Source organism: Acanthisitta chloris, unplaced genomic scaffold (assembly GCF_000695815.1).
Source record: "Acanthisitta chloris isolate BGI_N310 unplaced genomic scaffold, ASM69581v1 scaffold5219, whole genome shotgun sequence".
NCBI classification, from domain to species: Eukaryota; Metazoa; Chordata; class Aves; order Passeriformes; family Acanthisittidae; genus Acanthisitta; species Acanthisitta chloris.
Genome location: NW_008692972.1, coordinates 13,454 through 36,393, shown reverse-complemented (window position 1 = coordinate 36,393; position 22,940 = coordinate 13,454). Strand labels below are relative to the sequence as shown.

The 22,940-nt window shown below is 36.5% G+C and overlaps 1 protein-coding gene across 1 annotated transcript in view; it reads right to left on the bottom strand.

Annotated features, from left to right (window-relative positions):
- Nucleotides 1-22,940, bottom strand: part of TBC1D32 (TBC1 domain family, member 32) — a gene marked incomplete at its 3' end in the record, with an annotated part of 49,318 nt that overhangs the window by 15,284 nt on the left and 11,094 nt on the right. Inside the window, exons 13-22 of the mRNA XM_009082875.1 lie at nucleotides 22,826-22,918; nucleotides 22,444-22,586; nucleotides 19,464-19,588; nucleotides 17,909-18,110; nucleotides 14,632-14,714; nucleotides 12,276-12,414; nucleotides 11,860-11,947; nucleotides 10,229-10,347; nucleotides 9,525-9,641; nucleotides 6,209-6,297 (exon numbers count right to left, since the gene is read on the bottom strand). Of these exons, the coding sequence (XP_009081123.1) occupies nucleotides 6,209-6,297; nucleotides 9,525-9,641; nucleotides 10,229-10,347; nucleotides 11,860-11,947; nucleotides 12,276-12,414; nucleotides 14,632-14,714; nucleotides 17,909-18,110; nucleotides 19,464-19,588; nucleotides 22,444-22,586; nucleotides 22,826-22,918 (1,198 nt within the window). The remainder of the gene's footprint in view (nucleotides 1-6,208; nucleotides 6,298-9,524; nucleotides 9,642-10,228; nucleotides 10,348-11,859; nucleotides 11,948-12,275; nucleotides 12,415-14,631; nucleotides 14,715-17,908; nucleotides 18,111-19,463; nucleotides 19,589-22,443; nucleotides 22,587-22,825; nucleotides 22,919-22,940) is intronic.

Sequence of the window (22,940 nt, the reverse complement as noted above, 5' to 3'; positions counted from 1 at the left end):
GGAAAGAGAGGCTAAATTTAAACAGCATGTTGACCTGAGAAAACAGAATGATGAGGATTTGTGTCTTCTATCTTTAGAAAACAAGATAACTAATGCTCTCTCACTGTGTTGCAATCATTATAATCACACATTCTCTTAATTAACAATACACTGAATCCAAGTACAATTAAGGGAACAAACTATTTCAGATGCTAAAGGTTGTATTATTAAAATGCAATTATATATAAGGGTGTGGGTTTACAATGCAGTTGAAAAAACAATGGAAAAGAATGCAGCTGGGTTTATTACCTGTATTTCCTAAGCCCATGAAGTTATCTTGTGCCTATCACATACTTTTTCATTTCCCAGTTCCATTAGGATTTAATTCATTCACCTGGATTTCACTGGAGTGTGCTAGATCAAAGTTTGACTAATATATACTGCTTTGAGGCAAATTTCAAGATGCTGACTAATTATGATGTCAGTATAGCACAAGGCATTTAAATTTTCTTTCCTCAATCCTTCTTTACTAGTTTTGTAGGGCAACAGAAACATATATAATGCATTTTTTCATCTTCTGCACCCATTCAGTAAGCAGGAAAACTAGTATTATAAATAAAAAACTTACCATGATATTTTATATGACAAAGAAAATGTGACTTAACAATGTCAAAATATTTATTATGCAAATCTGAAAATAACAAGCCAATACTCTCTTCCTATTTGTAGCAAAGGGTAGCTTTATAATCCTGGGGCTGATACTGATGAGCATGTGACTTATATTTACAATTTTCTATACCACAGTTTAGATTATTCACACAGAGCATTGTAATAAAGAATTTTTCCAGTCTTACCTTACAGAAGCCAAAAATAAGTCTTTCATTGCAGTTTAAATTATGATTCTACAAAATAGATTATCTACAGATACCTCTAATGCTAAGTAAGCACATTGTGTCTTTAAAATTAAACAGTCACAATTTGCACATCTGAAGGGAAAGGATTTACCCCCAGTTTTCTAGCTATTTCCCTGCAGAAAGCCAAACTGTTGAGCAGAGTGCTGTCCTTGCTGTTTCTTTGGACAGTTTTGGAAGTTGATCTTAAATCTAACTAATTTGCAGTATTGTTCTCTGAAGGCAGAGCAGTGGGATCTGCAACATGGGTGAAGTGGTGGTTGGAAGTCGTTTGGGGCACAGTGACCATGAAATTATAGAGTTTTCGATACTCAGGGATGCAAGAAGAGCCATCAATTAAACTTCTACTCTGGACTTCCGAAGAGCAGACTTTGGCCTGCTCAAAAGCCTGGTTCGAAGTGCACCCTGAGAAACAGCCCTTGGAAAAAAAAGGGGTCCAGGAGGGATGGACATACTTCAAGAAGGAAGTATTGAAGGTGCAGGAGCAGCTGTCGCGGTGTGCTGTAAGGTGAGCCGGCAGGGAAGGTGCCGGCATGGCTGAACAGGGGGACTTTTCAGGAAATTATCCGAAAAAAAAAAAGAAAAGAGTTTACCAACTCTGCAAAAAAGGGCAGGCTACTCAAGAAGAGTTCAGGAATATAGTTAGGTCATGTAGGAAGAAAATTTTTTCCCCTAACAGGGAAAAAAGTTTGCCTAACACCTAATCTGAATCTCCTCACTCTCAGCTTATAACCATTCCCTCTAGTACTCTCACTGTAGGCATGGCAGGAGAGACCATTCCCCCACCTCTCTACAATCTCCTTTCAGTTAGTTGTATAGTGCAACGTGGTCACTCCTGAGTCGCCTCTTCTCAAGGCTAAACAAACCTAATTCCCTCAGCTGCTCCTCACACAACATGTATCTTAGGCCTTCTAAGAGCCTCGTTGACCTTGGCTGGACTCACTCCAGTGCCTCAAAGCCCTTTTTAAGTTGAGGGCCCCAAAACTGAACCCAGTACTCAAGGTGTGACCTTACCAATGCTGAGTACAGGGAGATGATGACTTCCCTAGTCCTGCTGGCCACACTATACTTGTTCACCTGGGCACAATGTTGACTTATATTGAACTAACTGCCAAACAGCACTCCCAAGTCCTTTTCTGATGAACAAATACTCCAGCCACTCTTCCCTCAGCCTGAAGCACTGCATGGGGTTCTTGTGTCCCAAGTGCAAGATCTGGCACTTCACATTACTGAATCTCATGCAGTTGTCCTCAGTCCACTGATCTAGTCAGTCCAGGTCTCTCTGTAGAGCTTTTCCACTCTTAGGCACATCGACACCCTCACGCAACTTACTGTTCCAGATCATCGGTAAAGATGTCAAATAGGACTAGTCCCAGTAGTCCCACTAGTCACCAACTGCCAGTTGGATTTAGCTCCATTATCCATTGTACTTGTATCAGAGAAAAAAAGCTGATCATTAAATTGAGAAAATTCTCTATAATTAGGATGTTAACAATTTCTTACTTTGATTACTACTGTGAATTTCCTTTCTCTAGGATTTGTGCTCTAATGGCAATTTAAGTTCAGAATCTTCTAAAATGGTAAGACCATTGAGAATTTCTGCATTAGCTCGTGTGCATCCAGATTTTCAGCCTGTGCAGAAGAGTGCCTGAGACAACCTTCAGTGTTCTTTTATCAGCTCGTACTGGCCGATTGGGAGACTTCTCGATTGTAAGTAAATCTGCTTTGATGTCGAAAGCTGAACTGACAGTTTGAAAATCTTTCTATACACAAATGAGAAACTGTCTGTATACTTTCATTTTTCTGTTCTTGCCTTCAACTTTTGCCTGAAGTTTCCCTTTAACAAATAAACAATTCTTAATAATAAGAATAATAACTTCTCTTCTTTTTACAAATTAGCTTAAAGGACATTCAATTGAATAAATCTCATCCCAGAAACACGCAATAGATGCAGTTAAAGGAATACCAGATTAATGTCTGTGAAACTACTGAAGAATTATGCTTTCAAGAACTGAAACACAGTACACTCGAACTAAGCTACACCGTGATGTGGAACTGAGTATTTCACCTTGCTCACACAGGCCCTAGTCTGTATGGATGCGCTGTAGGGAGCATTCTTTATAGACTGAGAGATATTGGCTATGCAAACCACGTCAAGCTTTCCCCTGTTTTCCCTTTGATTTCTACTGCGCTTTACAGAGTGGGCAAGCTTGAAAAGGTGAGTTGACAGCACAGCCTCTGCCAGACTGTCCTTCAACATAATAATTCAGAACACTTACTCAAAATGAAAAAAACTATCCACCTGAAAATGCAATATTAACACTACAAACATAAACAGATACACCCATGCATTTTGGATTAAACAGACTGGAAATGCCTATATAAGTTTTATATGTAATTGCACAGCTAATACCCAAAATAATTTTAAGGCACTGAACCTCAGTATACACATGAAGAAAACGTAGTTCTAAATTCCGTAAGTTGTTTAACAGTTTTAAGTGAATTTCTAACTGTTTTGAACTATAAAAAAGGGCCTCAGAGTATAGCCTGTAAGTTAAACAGATCTGAAATTCAGCACTCAGCTCTGGGTGAGTCACATGTACAAATACAAAGTATACGGTTGTGTAGATCTGTGAACAATTAAATAAATGTCAGTTTGAATGTACTATTGGTGTTAAGGTATTAGCAGAAAAAATGTTTCTAGAAACATTATCCACAAAATCATTATGTTCTTCAATGCCGCAGTTATCACAAACACTTAAGTATTTTATTCCTACATAGAAGCAAAGAGAAATGTAGATCATCTGCTCTAATTTCTAAACTTTCAGCTCTGTTAAACATCTGATATTATTCAATCTAACTGCTGCTAAACTTGGCATTCTTCATGGAATTTGGTCAAGGAGCAAACCAACTGCACAAGGCAAAGTTCACTTTACAGAACACAGATGTATGCAGTCAGCAGCATTCATAGGAAAGCTCATGGAACTTTAAAATGAACTGTTTAACTCTCATGTTCAGATAATACAGGCGAGGGTTTCTTGCAAGTCTTAATACTGTAAATAAGTTTTAATACCCTAAATCCTGAGTAGGAAGGTATCCACAAGGATCACTGAGTCCAACTCCTGGCCCTGCACCAGACAATCAGGGGGCGGTGCTGGGGACAATACTGTTCAATATCTTTGTTGGCGACATGGACAGTAGGATTGAGTGCACCCTCAGCAAATTCACTGAGAACACCAAGCTGTGTGGGGCAGTTGACATGCTGGAGACAAGGGATGTGCCATCCAGAGGGACCTTGACAGGCTTGAGAGATGAGCCAATGTAAACCTCATGAACTTTAACAAAATGAAGGGCAAGGTCCATCTGGCCATGGAATCCCAGGCACACCTACAGTTTGGGTGGGGAAGCAATTGAGACCAGCAGTGAGGAGGAAAACTTGGGAGTGACAGTGGATGAGAAACTCACGCTGACGCAGCAGTGTGCAGTAGCAGCCCAGCAAGCAAATTCTGGGCTGCATCAAAAGGAGTGTGGCCAGCAGGTTGAAGGAGGTGATTCTTCCCCTCTACTCTGCTCTTACGAGACTCCACCTGGAACACTGTGTGCAGTTCTGGTGCCCTCTATGTAAGAAGGACATAAAACTGTCAGAGCAAGTCCAGAGGAGGCCACGAAGTTGATAAGAGGACTGGAGCATCTCCCCTATAAAGACAGGCTGAGGAAGTTGGGGCTGTTCAGCCTGGAGAAGAGAAGACTGTGTGGAGACCTCAGAGCAACTTTTCAATATCTGAAGGGCCTACAAGGGAGCCAGAGAGCAATGGGAACTGCAGTGATACGACAAGGGGTAATGGGTTCAAACTGAAGGAGGGGAGGTTTAGGTTAGATATTAAGAAAAGTTTTTCACTGTAAGGGTGGTGAGACGCTGGAACAGGTTGCCTGAGAAGTGGTGGATGGTCCAACCCTGGCAGTGTTCAAAGCCAGACCGGACGAGGCCCTGAGCATCCTGGTCTAGTGGGGAGGTGTCCCTGTTGATGGCAAGGGGGATCCTGACTAGATGACCTGTAAGGTCCATTCCAACCACTAAAATTCTATGATTCTGTGAACCCCAAGAATCACACCATGTGCCCGAGAGCATTGTCCAAATCCTATTTGAACTCTGTCAGGCTTCATGATGGGACCACTTCCCTGGCAAGCTTGTTCCAGTGCCCAATCACTCTCTTATTTTAAACTGTAAAATATCTCACTTTCTCTTATTCCTAATTAAATCAATGGAAGTTCTGTGAAGCTTTTTATGGAGCCAGTCTAATCCTAAATGAAGAACAGCCTTTTTTTTTCAAATTTCATCTTAGAACTTCTTATTCCTATATAAACTAGTGATTTCCTCCAAAGCAGCATTTATAACTTCTGTTTATGACAAAACCCATTTATCTTCCAACTTCAAACTCTGATACTGTTCATCTCCACCATGCTCATCCTTATCAGCAAATTATACTGCATCTTATGGTTATTCATAGATAGTATGAATATGAATGTATGAAGTATGAAATAATTTTACTGTGATATCAAAGTACAAATACAGCTGAGAAAGCTAATGTTGCACTACTTTATCAATTGGGCTGTATCTTGCCTTAGCAAGGTTATCAGTTTCCCATACTATGCAACACAGTCCAACTGATCTTTAATATCAGCTGCGCAAAATATGTTCAGAACAAAAATGTGAATTCAAGAATTTCTATATTCATCTTTGGAAAACAAAATAAAAATGCAGAAACTAATTTCAATGTTAAAATGTTATACAGCAGTTAATACGATAAAACATGAGCATGTTAGTCTGAGCATATTTTAAAAGTTCCTTCAGGTTCTAGAAATGTTTTGGATCAAATGGTACTCTCCTCAAAATTCGTTTTGCTGAAATTGGTGATAATTAAAGCAATACTTAAACAAATAATTTCTAGTACAGGGAGACTACAGAAACCAAACTCTGATATAAACATTGTATAAACCACTTTGGTTTAGTATTTTGGTATGATTTTTGTTTTATGCTCTACAATGGATGTACATGTTGTTTACAATCAAGTAGGCAAAATGACATGCAATTTGTATCACTGCTTCTCACATTACAATATATCCACTTACAGATAATAAGATTGGATTCATCACTACTCTCATTTTGTAGGCCATTTTAAAATTTTCTTATGCTAAAAAAGGGGGAATTCACCTTCATATGTAGTAGAACCCAAACAATATTATCAGAAGTCACACATCCAACCATGTTATATCCTATTTAGTTAATGTAACCAAAGAATAAAAACCAAGCATCTTACCTCAGACCAAATATATGTGATTGTTCATAACCGAATAAGGAATGAATTTTAGCTTCTGAATTCAAAATTATAAGCCTGTCAATGATATCCTGCCAAAGGAAGACAAATGTAAAAAACAAGTATGATTTTATATTTTATGCACATATTAGTTCATATGAAAACCATTACTAAAACATGCATTGAAATTATTTCTGTAACAAGAGGTGCTTTCCATCACAAAATGCTATGGCAGAAAGAAACTGCACAGAAGCTTAGGCTAAAATAATATGGTAAAAAATATAATCCACTAACCATACAAAAAGATCCTAGCATATCAACTATCCTAGTTCTTATTTAGTACTAAACCACAACAAAATGTTAAACTGTTTTTTGTGTGTTTGAAACATGTACACATGTAAACATGTACACGAGGCTTGGCTCAGATATTGAGGCTTACACCTTTCATCCTACAGCATCTCATGTGAGTGACCTGTGGCTGCTTCCTACTTCTTCCACAAATCCAACCTATCTTTCCCTCTGGTTCACTGCATATCCAAACTACTTCTGAATAAATAATTTCATGAAAAGACTAAGAAATGCACGAAAACATTCACTGATGTTATCATCTGCGACAGATTGCTGTGCTATGGTCTGAAGAAACAAACCAGAAAGTCCTTATTGACTTTTAATTTGGATTAAATCCAAACTTTTAGTTTCTCTACATTTAAGAAGTAAAGTTTCAGAGATAGCATAAGGAGTTGTTATTCAGCCAGTTAGATCAATGAGTCATTTTAATGAGACATGAGAGAAAAGTTAAGATCCATACGTTCATGAAATCAAGCGAAGCTCTGGTTTTCAACAGAGAGAAAAGCAAAATTCACAAGTATAACTCACAATAGTAGGAAAAAAGTCTCAAACTTGTCAAAGTAAACTGCCTTCGTAAAATGCATTCCTATTTAAAATACGGTGAAAACGTATTTTTCCTATTGGATTTTTGGGAGCGGTGAGGGAGACACCTTTTTCCACATGGTACGCCCACAATAAAATTCACAATTACACAATTCAACTTGGACCTCAGGACTGTTCATAGAATTGGTAATGCAAGCAATTGACTTGTTTGGGTTTTAAGATTATTTTAAGATATTTGAACATACAAAGAGTTAAATGCTAAGGAACATTTCTCTGTTAACAACCTCCTTCTCTCATTTGTACATCAAAACTTGGAGCCTGCATAAGAGTAGAAAGAGCAGGAATAGTAAGAGGACTATTGAAGAAGGAGACTTAGTACTGATTTAGGATATTAGGATGAATGATAATGAACAAGGTCTAACTCAAGGTCTTATCCGAAAAAAAGTGTAGATAGATCTCAGCTTAAATATTACAGATTACATGTCATCTACTTTGAATACCTTAGATAAACCATCTAAATGTAAGATTCTCCATGATCACTGGAAAAATAATTCACCTGCTTTAATATGTCTTACAAAGCTACAGATCTGGAGAGTACCGGCAGAGCTAGATTCCCTTGACTACATGTACTATAGAAACTCTGATAGGAGGCAGGCAGAAGGAACCTGATTCACGTGCTCCATTTCCTAAAATACTTTTACAGGCCAAGAACAGTAAAAAGAAGTCTGACACGTATTAAGAAAAATTTTCCTAAGGGCACAAAATAAAAAACTGATTAGTCAATAGTTAAAAGTAGTAAAAGCTCAACGGATAATCACTTCAGTCCATGACATAACTACTTAGCCAAAAATACAAAGGAGGAACAAATGTCTGAATCCTACGTATTTAGGAAATAAAGGGCATACAACGACGCTTAAGATTTGTGCATTAACAAATATACCTCAGCAAAAACAAGCCAGATGCTGTGGCAATGTGACATGATTCAGAAACAGAGGAAAAAATGAAGCACACAAAATAGTTAAGTCTTCCAACCACATCTTCTAGTGGCACAGAAGTAGCTTTTGATTTGCTTTCTAACCATAGTTATATATGGTCAAAATCTTACACCTTTCGCTTTCTGCAATCACTGCCCAAAAATGAGGTTATAACAAACCTGTATCTCTGCTTAACTTCGGAAGTTTTCTGAGTACTTAGACATTGCCATTAGATGATCTGACTATTTCCTTTCTGTTAACTACGTAATCTTGGGCGTCTATTTTAGGCTTACAAAATCCACTGCTGCGCAGTAGTGAAGTGGGACAAACCCAATCCAAAACATCTGTAACTCATCGGGGAACTTTTGCATCCGTATTGATATTTCTGGAAACTTAAGGAATTCCATAAAAATACTGAAGTGTGTCAAAATCCAAAACACTGGCTTTCAAAAGTCACAAAAATCATTATTTAAGATCCACCACAATCTGAAAGCTCTCAAATATTTATCATCTTCAACATACACCTATCTCCCTTGCTCCCAGTGCCTCAAAACACTTGATGACTGAGCAGAACTATCCATCAGTGGACACACTAATATTGGGTAGACTGACAAAATGAAATTCATCCTGCCATTTCCTCCTGAAATCAAGACAGTATTATAAAAGAGAATTCAAAAATCCTGTCCAAACATAACATATACTATATACTCTGTCTAAACAACTTAAACAATCACCAATCCAGAGCTTGTGATAAACAAACACTTCAACACAGCAACAATTTAAAGTGCTAGCTCATTAGAAAAAATCTGATTTTATCTGCCACTCAAGGTCACAAATTAAACTTGCTTGTGCTTTGTAGAAGAGAAAAACCCTAATGGGCTGCAGTTGGATGACTGAATACAAACTCATACTAAATATGGAAATGGTGAAACTATTTTTCTGAAATATGTCTTAATCAGTAGCTTTCCAATTACTCTTGTTTTTTCATTGTATGAATCATGAGTGCTATTAAAAAAAGCCTGAGGTGTGGGGGTTTTGTCTTTTGGTTTTAATTCTGTTTAAATCCACAGACAGTGTGATAGAGCAGTAGTATATAAAATACAAGTATACGTATTTTTCAGCATTTTCCAGTATGTAGATGCATGCGCATAGAAAGGTAAGTATGTCATTTTTTTCACATGGCAAAAACACAGTTGTAACATAAGCCAGGAAAGATGGTCTTTAAATTAGACACTAAATTTTATATTATCTTTAGGATTTCAAAATGAAAATTTAGGTTAACATGAAGTGATACGTGCCTATACTGCCCTCATGCTGTATACAATACAAAATGCAGAAAAATTCAAGATCTTTCAAGAAGAAGAAAAAACTTATTCACATTTCTTTACAATAACATTTTCTCAAGAAAAAAATACCTTCACAGAAGTATTCTTTTTTTTTTTCAAAATACTTACAATAATATCTGTAGGTACTTCACGGAATGAATACATTGGTTTATTTGGCATATCTCGTTTACTCAGGAGCTCAAAAACTGCAGTACAAGTGAGCAAGTTTACCAGAGATAAAAAAGGCTAGAGAAAGAAAAAAGGAGGCACAAAAGGGAATATTAATCAATTCAGTGTAACCAAGTACATGTAGGCAATTATTTGTCATTTACATTAAGCTTGTTCTTATCCTTTAGAGGCTGAACTGACTACATACCCTGGCAGGCATCAATACAATCTAACAGGACAGTAGGGCCTGTGAAATATGTATTAACTGGCAAACTGTACAAGTAATTTTGAAAATTATAGTATTTCATCACCACGTAATTCTAAAACCTAGTGACACAGCATACTCAAAAACACATCACTGTCCCTGATCTTAACACAGTAATCAGGGATGTGAACTGACGGGCAGTATTCAAGACTTTCACCTTTGTCATAACTGTTATTTAACATTTTATATTGACTTTAGTGAATCCTTGCTATTTTAACCTGCCATGCAACACAAGAATCCTTTTCAATCAGTCATCATTTCACTAGTGTATTATACCAGTTTGGACCCAAGTACCAAGTAGTACATATAGCTGCAATAAAAATTACAGAAATGTAAGTAATATCCTATCAGAAATGCAGCACTGTGTTTTTCCATGCCGATACATAAAGTAATTTCTCACCTTTCGACAGCTTGGGTCGATAGGGTCAACTGGAATAGATTTGGGCTGCGTTATCCTCAGATCATCTTTTCCACACTCCAAAAAAGCCCATAATTCAGTTACAAGTGCCTTTATAAAACCTAAACCAAATTTTTGTTTTAACCATGAATTTCATATTACAAACATATCACGATTCTAACTCGGATTCTCAAAATTCTCTACATTGCAGACTTAAATTTCACAAGACAGACTGCCTGAGGGTTACTCTCCCTGCTATTCTCAATCTTTTAGTCAAAATTACCTTTCTACAGCAGTCTATGTTCAATCTCAAATCTACTGAAATGGTTTCCAAAGACTATTATACTAGAGTAGGATGATATTTATATATCTTCCATGTAAATGAGCTGCTGACCTTCTTTAACAAGTTAACTGCAACAGATCAAGGCTTAAGTAGTATTGTCTCTGTGGTTCTAAAAATACAGATTTACTGTAACTCATTAAAAAATTAAAACATAGCACGATGAAAAGTTAAGGACTAAAATAAAGAGAACATTTTTGAGAGAAACACTACTAGCTGAATTAAAAATGTTAAATATTTAAACAGAAGAGGAACGATAGCCATCTAACTCTGAAATCACCAAATGTAATTTACAGTCTTAATAAAAACTTTGCATACATTACACAACCTCTCAGGGTTAAAAATCACTCCTGATTATTTTTGGCCCATCATTTGTCTTTGATGCCAAGGGCCACAAGAAACAATTTGGCTGAGAACCTTACACAGGACAGATGGGAAGCTCCTCAAGTAGATCTGCTCCCTGCTTTCTGTAAAATCCCTGAGGCATAAATAATAAGCAACTAACAATCAGTTTCCTTGAGTGGTAGAATTTGTCTGTCTTTCTGACAGTTTTGCAGTCAAGTCATCTTAGTTATACACCAGCCACTTCTAGATACTCAGAAGATTTGCAACTTTTGTACATCATGGACTTCCTCAGTAACTCAAGACAGACCTTTGATGAGATTTTTTTGATGAGATTCTGGTTTTAAGATAATGAATACCTAGACTGCTGATGATGTGGTAACAGTTATCTGAGATTGAATCTGAAGGGACTTTGTGCAAAGGGTTGAGAGATGAGAAGAACTGTCAGTTTAGACAATCTCATTTACATCTCACTACTGCATAAGTGCACCAATGACATTCAAGCCTTTTCAGTCAGTCCCTCACTCTTTGAGCAGTCAGTAACCATGGAAATGTACACACAAATTATAGACATCAACAGTTATTAATTCTGATCTGCAGATCAATAAGAAGTACTTGCAAATTGTTCCCAACTTATTTTTAAACAGTATAAATGTCTTCACAGGTGTACAGGAAATTTCTGAAAATCCAAACCAACAAAGCAAAGATTTTGCATAATTTCAGAAAAAAAAATAAAAGAAACCACAAAATGCTGCATCAAGATTAATGAATAACTTCAAAGTTGGAGAGAATAAATTTCCATCAAGAAGAAATTAACAGACATTTAAGCAGTCTTTGCTAATACTGTGTAATTATTCCACTCAGTTGATCGTTTTAAACATCTTTCACACTTTTTCTAACATGCAAGATTATAGCATGAAACTATTCATCATAACATCATTCTGCCATTTACCTGAACTCTGTAGAGCTACTGCACCTGTTGGTGTTGTCGCCATTTGTGTAACAATCACACTACTACCAAACTCCTCATATTCATTTGTCTGTTAACAAATATAAAAGTGCAGTGTTAGTTATTCAAAAGACATGAAATTCTCAAATGATCTCTCAAACACTGAGCCTTCCTACACTTGATTACAGAATTTAATCCAATTGAACCATTTAATTTTGATTAGACTTGAACAGTTCATAGACCCTATCCTCTACAGACTTACCAGGGTCAGATTTCAAACCAGTATCAAAGCTTATAAACTACATTTTTGCAAAAATGAATGTAAAATGAAGTGACAAAATGGTTTCTGGATTTATTTTCTTTCTTCTTCATTACAGCCATTAAAATATAGAAAAATGTACATATTTTGTAATGCTTACCTGAAGTTTTTTTGATAAACTGCTGAACATAAAGTTCACACAGTCATTCAAGGCACCTGTACTTTGAAGCAGAAATAATCCTTTCGGTGTGGCAGAAAAATTTAGCAGGGCATCTAACAAAGTCTCTTCCCATAACAAACTGCAAGAGTAGCAAAATAAGAATTAAAAATTATATGTAAAACACATGAGAAAAAATGAAAAACTACAATTTCTAACTTTGAAAAACAACACTTCATCCACTGGACTCTTATGTCTATGTCATTTTTAAAAAGGCATTTGGAAAAATGGTAATATGTGCTAGAGTGCATTTGTACAAACTTCCAAACTCATCCTGGCAGAACCAAAGTTAGGCAGGAATACAGAACAGAAAGATGATGTAATGGGAATTCAAAAGACCTCTATCATCCTTAAATGTCTGTAGGACTTACTGTCTGACTCTATACAGTCTTAAGGTATTAATGTGGCTCTTATAATTTAGCAAAGCAGGCACAGAATTTCTCAACAATGTAAAAATGCTATGAGGAACTCACATTTGAGGAGCTAGAAAGGCTCTTGCTAGAAATTAGCCCAGAATTATAAAAAAGAATGCTATATACACACAATAGCTTCACAGACTAACAGCAGCAAATGGAAAATATTTTCTACAGACATGGGAGGAAGAACAGCAATTACAAGAATGAAGATACTCATTGCTCTAAAAATATACTCCAGCCTACAAAGAAAAGTGATTACATCACCTATTACTAGGTACCATCCCTGGAGGCCTGAGGAGACTCTTGTGATTCTGGTTTTCTAAAAGCATTTGCTTACTGGATTCTCATCTCTATTTCTCAATTCCAATTTCTGACTCATATCAGCAGCAAGCAGCATGCAGCTTTTCTAACAGCAGCGAACAATCACCCCAAAATTCAATCACTTCTACAGAATCCCTGCCGTGTCACTTTCAGAAGCAAAAATTTCACCTGGAAATTTATCAGCATGTCTTGTTCCATAGTTAAATGAAAAATATAGATAGATACTAGGAGAACATTGTAGCTCAAGTCAATGGCAGTGATTAGAACACCCTTGTAAGTCAGAGATCTTCATCCCCAGATCTCTTTTTGCTATAACGAGTTCACATGCCACCACCACAGGCCACAGTAATAACTGAACTGCTGAGATGTCTTTATAAATTATATATTAATTCCACGGTGAAGTATAAACAAGAATCTACTTCTTAATTAAGAATCTACTAACTACAAAATCGCCCTGAATATGAGTATTTCTCATCTTAATGCATACAAACTTCTAAAAAGGGACATTAAGTTTTAGTATAAAAGAATGCTTTTCACTTGATATGTATCAAGCTTTCAGCCAAAATGCTGTCAATCTTGCTACATTATATTTTGAACGTGTAAATACCATTCAGCAGAACAGCATTTTAAATTAGCACCACATCAAAGCTGTGAGATAAACTGACAACTATTTCGTTCTGTGCTTTCTAATGCGCATTTTCCTCAAGCCAAAATCTGCAGTCAGAGAGAATCAACTGTAAGTCAATTTTACACAGATTAGACACCACTATGTAAGCCAATAGTCCTGAAAGGTCAAGAACAATTTTGTAACTCTACTCAGACCTATGTTAGGATGATTTCACTCCCTCTACCTACCACTGTGCTTTAGGCAAAAAGACTGTCCTTATTTTGGCTGGGATAATAGTGCGTTTTCTTCTCAGTATCTGGTACATGCTGTGTTTTGGACTTAGTATGTTGATAACACTACTGATATTTTACTGGCCAATTAGTTTTATCCAAGTCAAGGACTTCTAAGTTTCCCATGCTCTGCAAGTGAGCAGGTACACAAGAGGCCATGAAGGAATATAGCCAGGACAGCCAAGCTGAACTGGCCAAAAAGCTATTCCATACCATAGAACATCACGCCCAGTATATAAACAGGGGAGTTGGCCAGGAGGAGACGACTCCTTTTTGGGGATGTGTTGGGCATCTGTCATTGGGTGGTGACAACTGTATTATCTGTCACTTGTTGCTCTTGGGTGCTAGTTCTCTCTCTCTCGCTCTTCTCTCTCTCTCCCCTCTTCATTACTATTATTGCTATTACTGTTATTAATATCACAATATTTTACTTTGTTTCAATTATTAGACTGTTTATAGCTCAACCCAGAAATTTAAATTATTTTATTTTTTTGCCCTGATTCTCCTCCCCAATCCCACTAGGATGTGAACAGCTGTGTGGTATTTCATTGCCAGCTGGGGTCAAACCATGACAAAGACACAGGGTTATAAGACATCTCAGTTGTGGTTAAATCAGCAGTGTGTGTTCACACTGGTACATGTGCATAAACTAAGCAGCAACTTACCTGTTTTTTGACTCATGACTTATTGATGAAGTCGAGTCCACACCAGTTACAGGAGTAGGCACTCTTTCAGAAAGCAAACTTGTCTGTGAAATAAAAAAATAAATACCTCCTTACTGTTTGTTGTTTACAACTATCATATTGTAATTCCAAATCTTTCTTATTCTCTTCTTACATCTCATAAAGAACCCCAGAACAGTGATCAGGTTACAGAATAGACTATTCAATTAATACTTTATTTTTCCAGAAAAGCTCACTTTTTACTTCTTCCTTGGGTATAAACAATTTTAAAGGTAGCACATTTTTAAAATGTTTACTAGCATTCTCAAAAAATCCCTCTTTACTTTCTCACTGTAGACTCACCCAAAGCAAAAACTGGCATTTAAAAAAAAAAAAAAAAAAAGGAAAATAAAACTTATAATACAACTCTTTACTACATTTCTGTCATAGATAATGGGAAAAAACAGGCCCTGGAGTCAACAACTCAATACCAAATTTATTGGTTAATTCTGCCACTTTTGATTTTATTTATTTCTAAATTATATAAATTTACCTATATTAGTATGGATATAATTATGGGTACAGACATAAGAATAGATACTATTTTTTATTTTATGGAATTTCTAATTTAAACTATATTTGAAAATAACTGGTGTAAAAGACACTGTATATTCAAGATAAATTTTAAGTTATTTTCTGCTGTTTCCCCATCAGTCTTAAAACTCCAGGAGACATGTAAAAGATAGGGAAACAAACTATCTTTCCATCCATTAAGAAACTCTCACTACTGCTTGGAAAGAGTCCACCAAAGTCCACCATTTTTGCTATATTTTGCTACAGTAAAATATTTCATAAACTGCAGATGTTTCAAATTTGAACAACAACAGAAAATAATTTAAAAAGTAATAAGATGATGGAGTTGAAAATGTGACTTTCCTGTACTAACTTGTCAGTTCTGAAGTCCTGAATATGTAGATTCCACTTTGGTCTCAATTTGACCACCAAAGTGATGCGAAGAACTGGCATTTTGTCAGTTAAATTTTTATGGTTTTTTAATTCAACACATTCTGTCTACTTACCTTGTATGTGTCAAGATAATTTCTCTAAATGATGTTCTATACCATAACAAAGGATTTTGATGTACAAAGAAGTTTTTGTACATGTGTAAATGCTCTGGTGTTTTAGAGCAAATAACTGGTAAGCCCACCAAAAGCTTTTAACAGTCTGCCTGTCATAAACATTACACAGAGTAACAGGTTAGTTCAAGTAAGACAGACTAGTTACACAATCAGAATGCATATGAGGCAGATGGAAAACTGAGTCATGTAAATTACAGCACGATTTAAGTAAATTAAACTATTTAATTCAATAAAAATCCCAAAGTTTTAAATGCAAAGAACATAAGTTTCAAAACCAACATTCTTCGGTGAGAAACACAGTTTATTGCGATATAATTATGATTCTAAGTAATAATATATTTTATTTTCAATAAAATGTGTAGTAATATTTCATCATTATATTCATATATGAAAGCAATGAGAAATACCCACAAGCTGGTGATTTAAGTCTCCTCTATTCATATTTTATCTTTCTGATATTTTATGCCTCAGTTTACATTGTGACTGCATTTTTAAGATGTCTAATCATAATAAAAGCATACAGCATTTGACAGGAAAAAGAGCTGTTCCATTTTCTTTCCTTTGCATTCAATTTCCCTCCCACTTTCTCACCTCCAAAAAAAGTATTTAGCCTTTTAACTGATTCTTTTTTCCAGCTTTGTCTCATCCTTCTTTAAAATACTTTACAATCAGCAGAGATGAAAAAAAAAAAAAAAAAGAGATGGTGTCATTCTTCAGTATAAAGTGAAACAACACAGCTAGATTTTGGTTTTCCACTAAGAGTCCTAACACCTATAGTTTAAATATGCTTTCAGTTTAGCTGGAAGCCAAAGTTACAGCTTTGTTTGCTACCCTCACCTAAATGGTGCCAATGTTATTTTAATGTTTCAAACATTAAGTTTGAATTTTGCTTCACTGTGAACATTCGGAAAACTGCTGTTGCAGCATCTGCTGTCATTTCTCCATCTTAAGTAAATTTTTATAATACATACAAATTTTCACACTGCATATAACTATCAGAACAATGAAAATAGAAAAGTGTAATGAATAAGCAAAGATCCATATACCCTGTTCAGTAAATTTATAACATAACTGAAGACAATGAGGGGACTTGGAACATCTCTCTTACAAGGAAAGTCTGAGGGAGCTGAGCCTGTTCAGCCTTGGTAAGAGACAACTAAGAGGGGACCTCATCAGTGTCCAAAGTATCTGAAGGTGCCAAGAAGATGGAGCCAGGCTCTTTTCGGTGGTGCCAAACAACAGGACAAGAGGCAATGGACAGAAACTGGTGCAGAGGAAGTTCGAATGAATATGAGGAAGAATTTCTTTACTGCAGGGGTGACCAAGTACTGGAACAGATTGCCCCGAGACGTTGTGGGGTCTCCTTCACTGGATATATGCAAGAACTGTCTCGGCATAATCCTGTGCAGTCTGCTCTAGGATGACCCTACTTGAGCAGGAAGGTTGGACCAGACTGACCCACTGTGGTCCCCTCCAACCTTATCCATTCCATAGTTCTGTGACAACAGAAAGCAGAATACACATACCTGTTGGATCCAAGCTCTTTCATGCAGAAAAAGCACTGGACCAGCAATAAAACTTAATTTGACATGAAGAGTGTACATTTCATAAGATATCCATGTACAAAGGTAAGACAAGAACTCCTGTCTAGGTCTTCTCATAATGGTCCCTTGAGAATATTTCAATGGCATCTAAATATTTAAATCAAATATTAGGAATCTACTTTTTTTTCTCCATATGTCCCACTGAAATAAACTAGTTTAACTAAAAATACTTAAGTCCACATCTCAGCAGTTTTTTCCTTTCAAAAAATCCCAAACCTAGAGTGAAGACAAGATCTGAGGTGGACAATGATTATCATGGCATCAAGTGCCCTCTAGCATCAAGGACAATGAATAATAAGTCTACTGGTGCATCTTGAGAGTTTCTATTTTAATCTTAAGATCCAGAAGTCTCAAATTAAGATTCTACTAAGATCACATACAGAAGTAAAATTTCAGAAGTAGAACTTCATTTTTACGTTTTCAAGAACTCTCTCACTACTTAAACATTATCAACCTGAAGCAAAGAACAACTATGACACAAGCTGAATCTCTTACAGTAAGATTTTTCTGGTCTTTCCAATCCAAAACACGATTTACCTTTCTCCAGGCCTCTGCAATAGATTCATGCAAGCCATAAGGAATTAGTGCCTGCAGGCCTTCACAAGTTCTGTACATCTGACGACATACAAAAATGAAAGCTCCTTTAACAACTGGCAAACGCTCAGGTCCAGATAAAAGGGAGATGTCATCATGAAGAAGCTTCTTTGTAAACTGAACAATTACATGAGCAGCTGTAGGACTAGAAATAAAATAACACTTTTAAAATGTTGCTTTGTAGTCATCAATAAGCCGTGAAGCAAATCCTCTGACTAAACTTATTTACGTTTTACTAGAGGAAAAGAAACTATGCAAAGAGACTATGACCCACTATGGAGTGACAAACTATATTACAACTTGTAACACCAGTCAGAAGAAATGCACAGCAAGTGATTTTACTTTTCTATAGGTCTATGTAATGCAAAAATATCTCCATTGTCTTCCATCCAGCCCACATGGCCATGAACTGCACAGGCTATGTGTTTTACAGGAGACCAGTTGGGAAGAGTAATCAATCGTTTTCGCTTCTCCCTAATCAGTGTTAAGGATATCACTATAAGGTAAAATTTGTTCTTGTCCATACTTATTCCTATCTGAGATGTCCCTCTGAAGTATTCAAGGTTTGCAAGACAAGTGACAACTCTTTCTCCAAAATATGTCTCTTATTTCCACCCCCTTAAAAATATAAGTAATTTTGAGATTTTTCCTCTTAGAAGACATGCAGTCCAAATATTCATATGACCTGCAGCCTAGCTATTTTCACAGGCTCATCTCTATTTTATTGCCATTTCAAAGCGAAATACTGCTAAGAATATAATACCCATAGGATCACACTGAACCTAAATTAGGTACAGTGTTACACACGTCAGCTTCTCATACAAGATCTGTCTCTCCCAGACGCATTGAAAAGTGAATGCTATATTGAATCTACTCTTTCAATAAATTCCATTTATGTGCATATTTATTCTATAAACAAAGAAAAATGAAGAAGAGAGGCCTTTGGTCTGAACAGCAGCAATATGCATACAATGAACATTCAGAGAAAGGAAAGCATTCACATGGTTATCAAAAACATGGAAATCTTTATTGTGTTTCTTTACATTGCCATTTCACCTGGCTATATACCTAAGTATCTCCCTAATACATTCTCTAAAACACTTACTACTTTACTCGATCATCTTAGTGAAGAAGAGAGGCCTTTGGTCTGAACAGCAGCAATATGCATACAATGAACATTCAGAGAAAGGAAAGCATTCACATGGTTATCAAAAACATGGAAATCTTTATTGTGTTTCTTTACATTGCCATTTCACCTGGCTATATACCTAAGTATCTCCCTAATACATTCTCTAAAACACTTACTACTTTACTCGATCATCTTAGATCCCTAATACATTCTCTAAAACACTTACCACTTTACTCCATCATCATATATTTTACTCCAACATAAAGAAAATGTATCACATTATAGACAAATGAAAGAAGATAAAATAAGTCTTGAAAGAATAACGTAATTCATTAAAGTACTCACTAATGCCATTCATTATACACGTACCTATCTTCGGCATTTTTTCCATTTTCTCCATAAAGAAGAACAGAAAGACCATCTTCCGAAGCAGCAATCCTTGCCAAAATATCAGCTACATCAAATAAAGTTTTTTCAAGACAATTTATATGCACCTATTTGGAAGGGAAAAAAATGTTTTAAATTCAACGCTCTTGTGAAAGCTGTTGATTCAACTCTGTCTCAGGTATGCAGAACCTAAAGGTCACCTTTCTGATGACTGCTTAGCAGCTAAAACACAGTAAGTAAAGAGCCTATGTTCAAACACCATCACACAGAAATCTTCATCATAAATAGCAGTAATTGTCACTTTTAATGATTTTGGCAGAAGTTGGATGACTGCACAGATACAGAGAACAGACATTTCTAAATTCCTTTCTTTTCCTTTCCAGCCATGAATGTGGAAAGGGCCTTGATATGCCATCTAAGGGTATACGAACAACAGCTGAATCAAGGTGAGAAACATGCTCACTTCCTCACTACAGCATATGCATTGGCAACTCTCTGGCTAGAAGTGGAATTCCAGTTCCCAAAAAGATCTTCTACTTCCACCTCACTTGAGGAAAGCCTTCCCACTGTAACAAAGTCATCTATCAATTTCTTATGTGCTTCAGACCACTGTATAGCCACAACTAGGCTGTAATTGAACAGTGTTGAACATCTCACAGTGGAACTCAGACATTTTGGTATGGTACCATGACTAATGAATATACTGCTCAAATTAATGTTAAATTTGCCATTGACTATTAAGTGATGTCAATATTCCAATGGTACACAGGTGGAACAGGGTGCTCCATGAAGAACCTGTCAGAAAACAGCAAGGGCACGATGCTCTGCAAGGGGCAAGAAGACAGGAGCTGAAGATGTTAACAAGGCAGGCAGAGGCAATGGTTTGCCATCAGATGGTCAGGTAATCCCACCATACTCAAGCAAGGTCCAGTGATAGCAACCAGGTTCACCTGACAGTCCAGATCCCCTCTACAGCGATGAGGGAGATCCAAGGTTAAGCCAGGAAACCAAGCTGGTGAGTTGGGGTCAGCTCCAGACACAGTGACCAGGATCTGACACAGCCCAATGATTACAATTCAACTGGATTTATAGTGACAAGGTAGGCCTGAGGTGAAGCAAACCAAGAAATCATGTCTGTGGGTCAAGGTTCAGATCAATGGAACAGTGGGCTTCAATGCTGCTACAACATCGTACAGACAAGGAATGAGGACAAGAACCTCATCTTAAAAAAAAAAAATCCTGAGTGGAGTGTACAGTGAAGTCCGCACTGCAACATATTAGCAGAGTCATCACTGAGGAGATCTCTGCCGAGACTTTCTAGGAGAGCCTTCTCAAATTGCTCTCTTTAAGGCTGGACACCCACACTATTACCTATGCCGGTCCTGAGCCCAGGCTGCCAAGCCCAGGCTGCCAACTGGGGTGGGGAAGCAGGACAGAGATGTGCCAAGGGCCTGACAGTAGCTGTAATTCTGCAGGACTTAATGTAATACAGTCAAGATACCCAGAGTGTACCTTCTCACCCAAGGACAGAGAAACACACCAAATTCCTAGGATTTATGCATAACTGTACTTAAAAAGGAGGACAGTTTGCAAAGTGAGTAGCTTCCCCCTATCCACACCCAGGACAACCGAGTGGAGTAAGATGAATTCTAGGCAATGGAGAGCTCATCAATGAGAGCAGATCAATGAAATACTGCCTTAGTACTAGTTTGAAATTTGGCTATTGTTGCCCAAAGCACATGCAGGCTCAGTCCTTTTTAGTATTTAAAAAATTTGCACTAGATTTTGGCTATGTACAGTAAAACCAAGATTAAGTGTTAATCTTGCAAAAGTACACACAGTTAACCTTACAATAAAATGTGTAAGCAATGCTACCGTACTCAGTACAGAAGAGCCCACAGAAAAGTGAAGTTATTGGCATGATCAAGTTTTTACAGGACTATGGTTTTAAGATTTAGAGAAATACATACTTTAAACTATTTCCTTGTAACTGACTATTTACACTTTTGAAAGAGCATTGGAAAATTTTTACATAGGTAAAAATATTTTCAGGAATTAATACGAAGAGTCTATCCTGAAAAATAAACTCCACTCTTTTCAGGAATTAATACGAAGAGTCTATTCTGAAAAATAAACTCCACTTAAAAAGTCACAAGGATACTGACAAAATTCAAATTTAAAAACCTAGATGAGGTATTCAAGTTAGAGACTAGGACTGAGTCTCAGGAAGTAAATTGAAAACTTCTCAGCCAATAATTTCTGTCAAAAGTCTCTTCAGGTAAAACAGCTCAAGCTCCTCCATGGGTATTTCAGACCCATGGCCTCTCTGTCTTGAGACTTACAATCACAGAGATCACTTAAATCATCTCAGTTAAAACAAAAACAATAGGACAGGTTGAGACTGTAACTACATTTTTAAGTACCTGGAGACAGATAATGCTTCCCAAGACTTCTATTATTCTTATAGATATGATTAAAAGAACCACAATAAAAACTGCTCTTCCTTCAATCAATGCAGAAAAAAGTAATTTCTCATGAAGATTTTTATGTTTTACTCATACTACTTACTGAGAACACTTAACTTCAAGTCACCAACTGAATTTAAAAATAAAAGTACGCTGCCTTTCAAACAAGAGGTACAGCAAATACTCATCCAAGAAATATCCAAATGACATCAGAAGAAAACCAAAACCAATTAAAAAAAAGTAAGCAACGTGATTTTTCCCCAGGAAACAGTCTCAGTACAATATTTTGCTACTATTCACAAGATTTCAAGAAAACCAAGTTTGTCAGACCAGTCATAATGACTGCCTACACTATTTAAGACATACTACAATAGCTTGTGTACAAAATACCACAGAAGCTACCATACCATGTGAGCAAATAAATCCTCTACATAGATACTATAGAAAAATGATAATGCTCTATAGGTGTAAAAATTACTTGGAAGATTACTACAAACCTCTGTTCCACTCAGCAAAATTTGAACAGGATGAAGTAGAGCATCTATCACTGCATCCGTATATAAACATTCAGCAGCACTTCCTGTTTGATCACAAAAAACTTGCAGAATCTCCATAACAAGACTTTCTGGAGAATAACTGCCTGGTGAACACAAGCAATATTTATTTATTTATATTTTAATGTACACAAACATGTTTACATGGCTTATGCAGTTGCTTCTAAATTATAACTTTGTTAAGTGCTGATTTAACATAGAGTAAAGAAGGGAAGAAAAAAATCAGCACAAATAACAGACACAAAAATGCAAAAGAAGTTGTCACGTGCCTCATTATTAGATATATTAGCATATGAGGAAAAAAAAAAACCAAAGAGACATTTACCTGTATGTGCTGCCAAAGCTGGTTTGGGGTAACTCGGAGAGTAATAAATCAGCTGAATAAATAACACCAACATATCAGTTACGGATACACTATCTATTGAAAAAAAAAGAGAGGA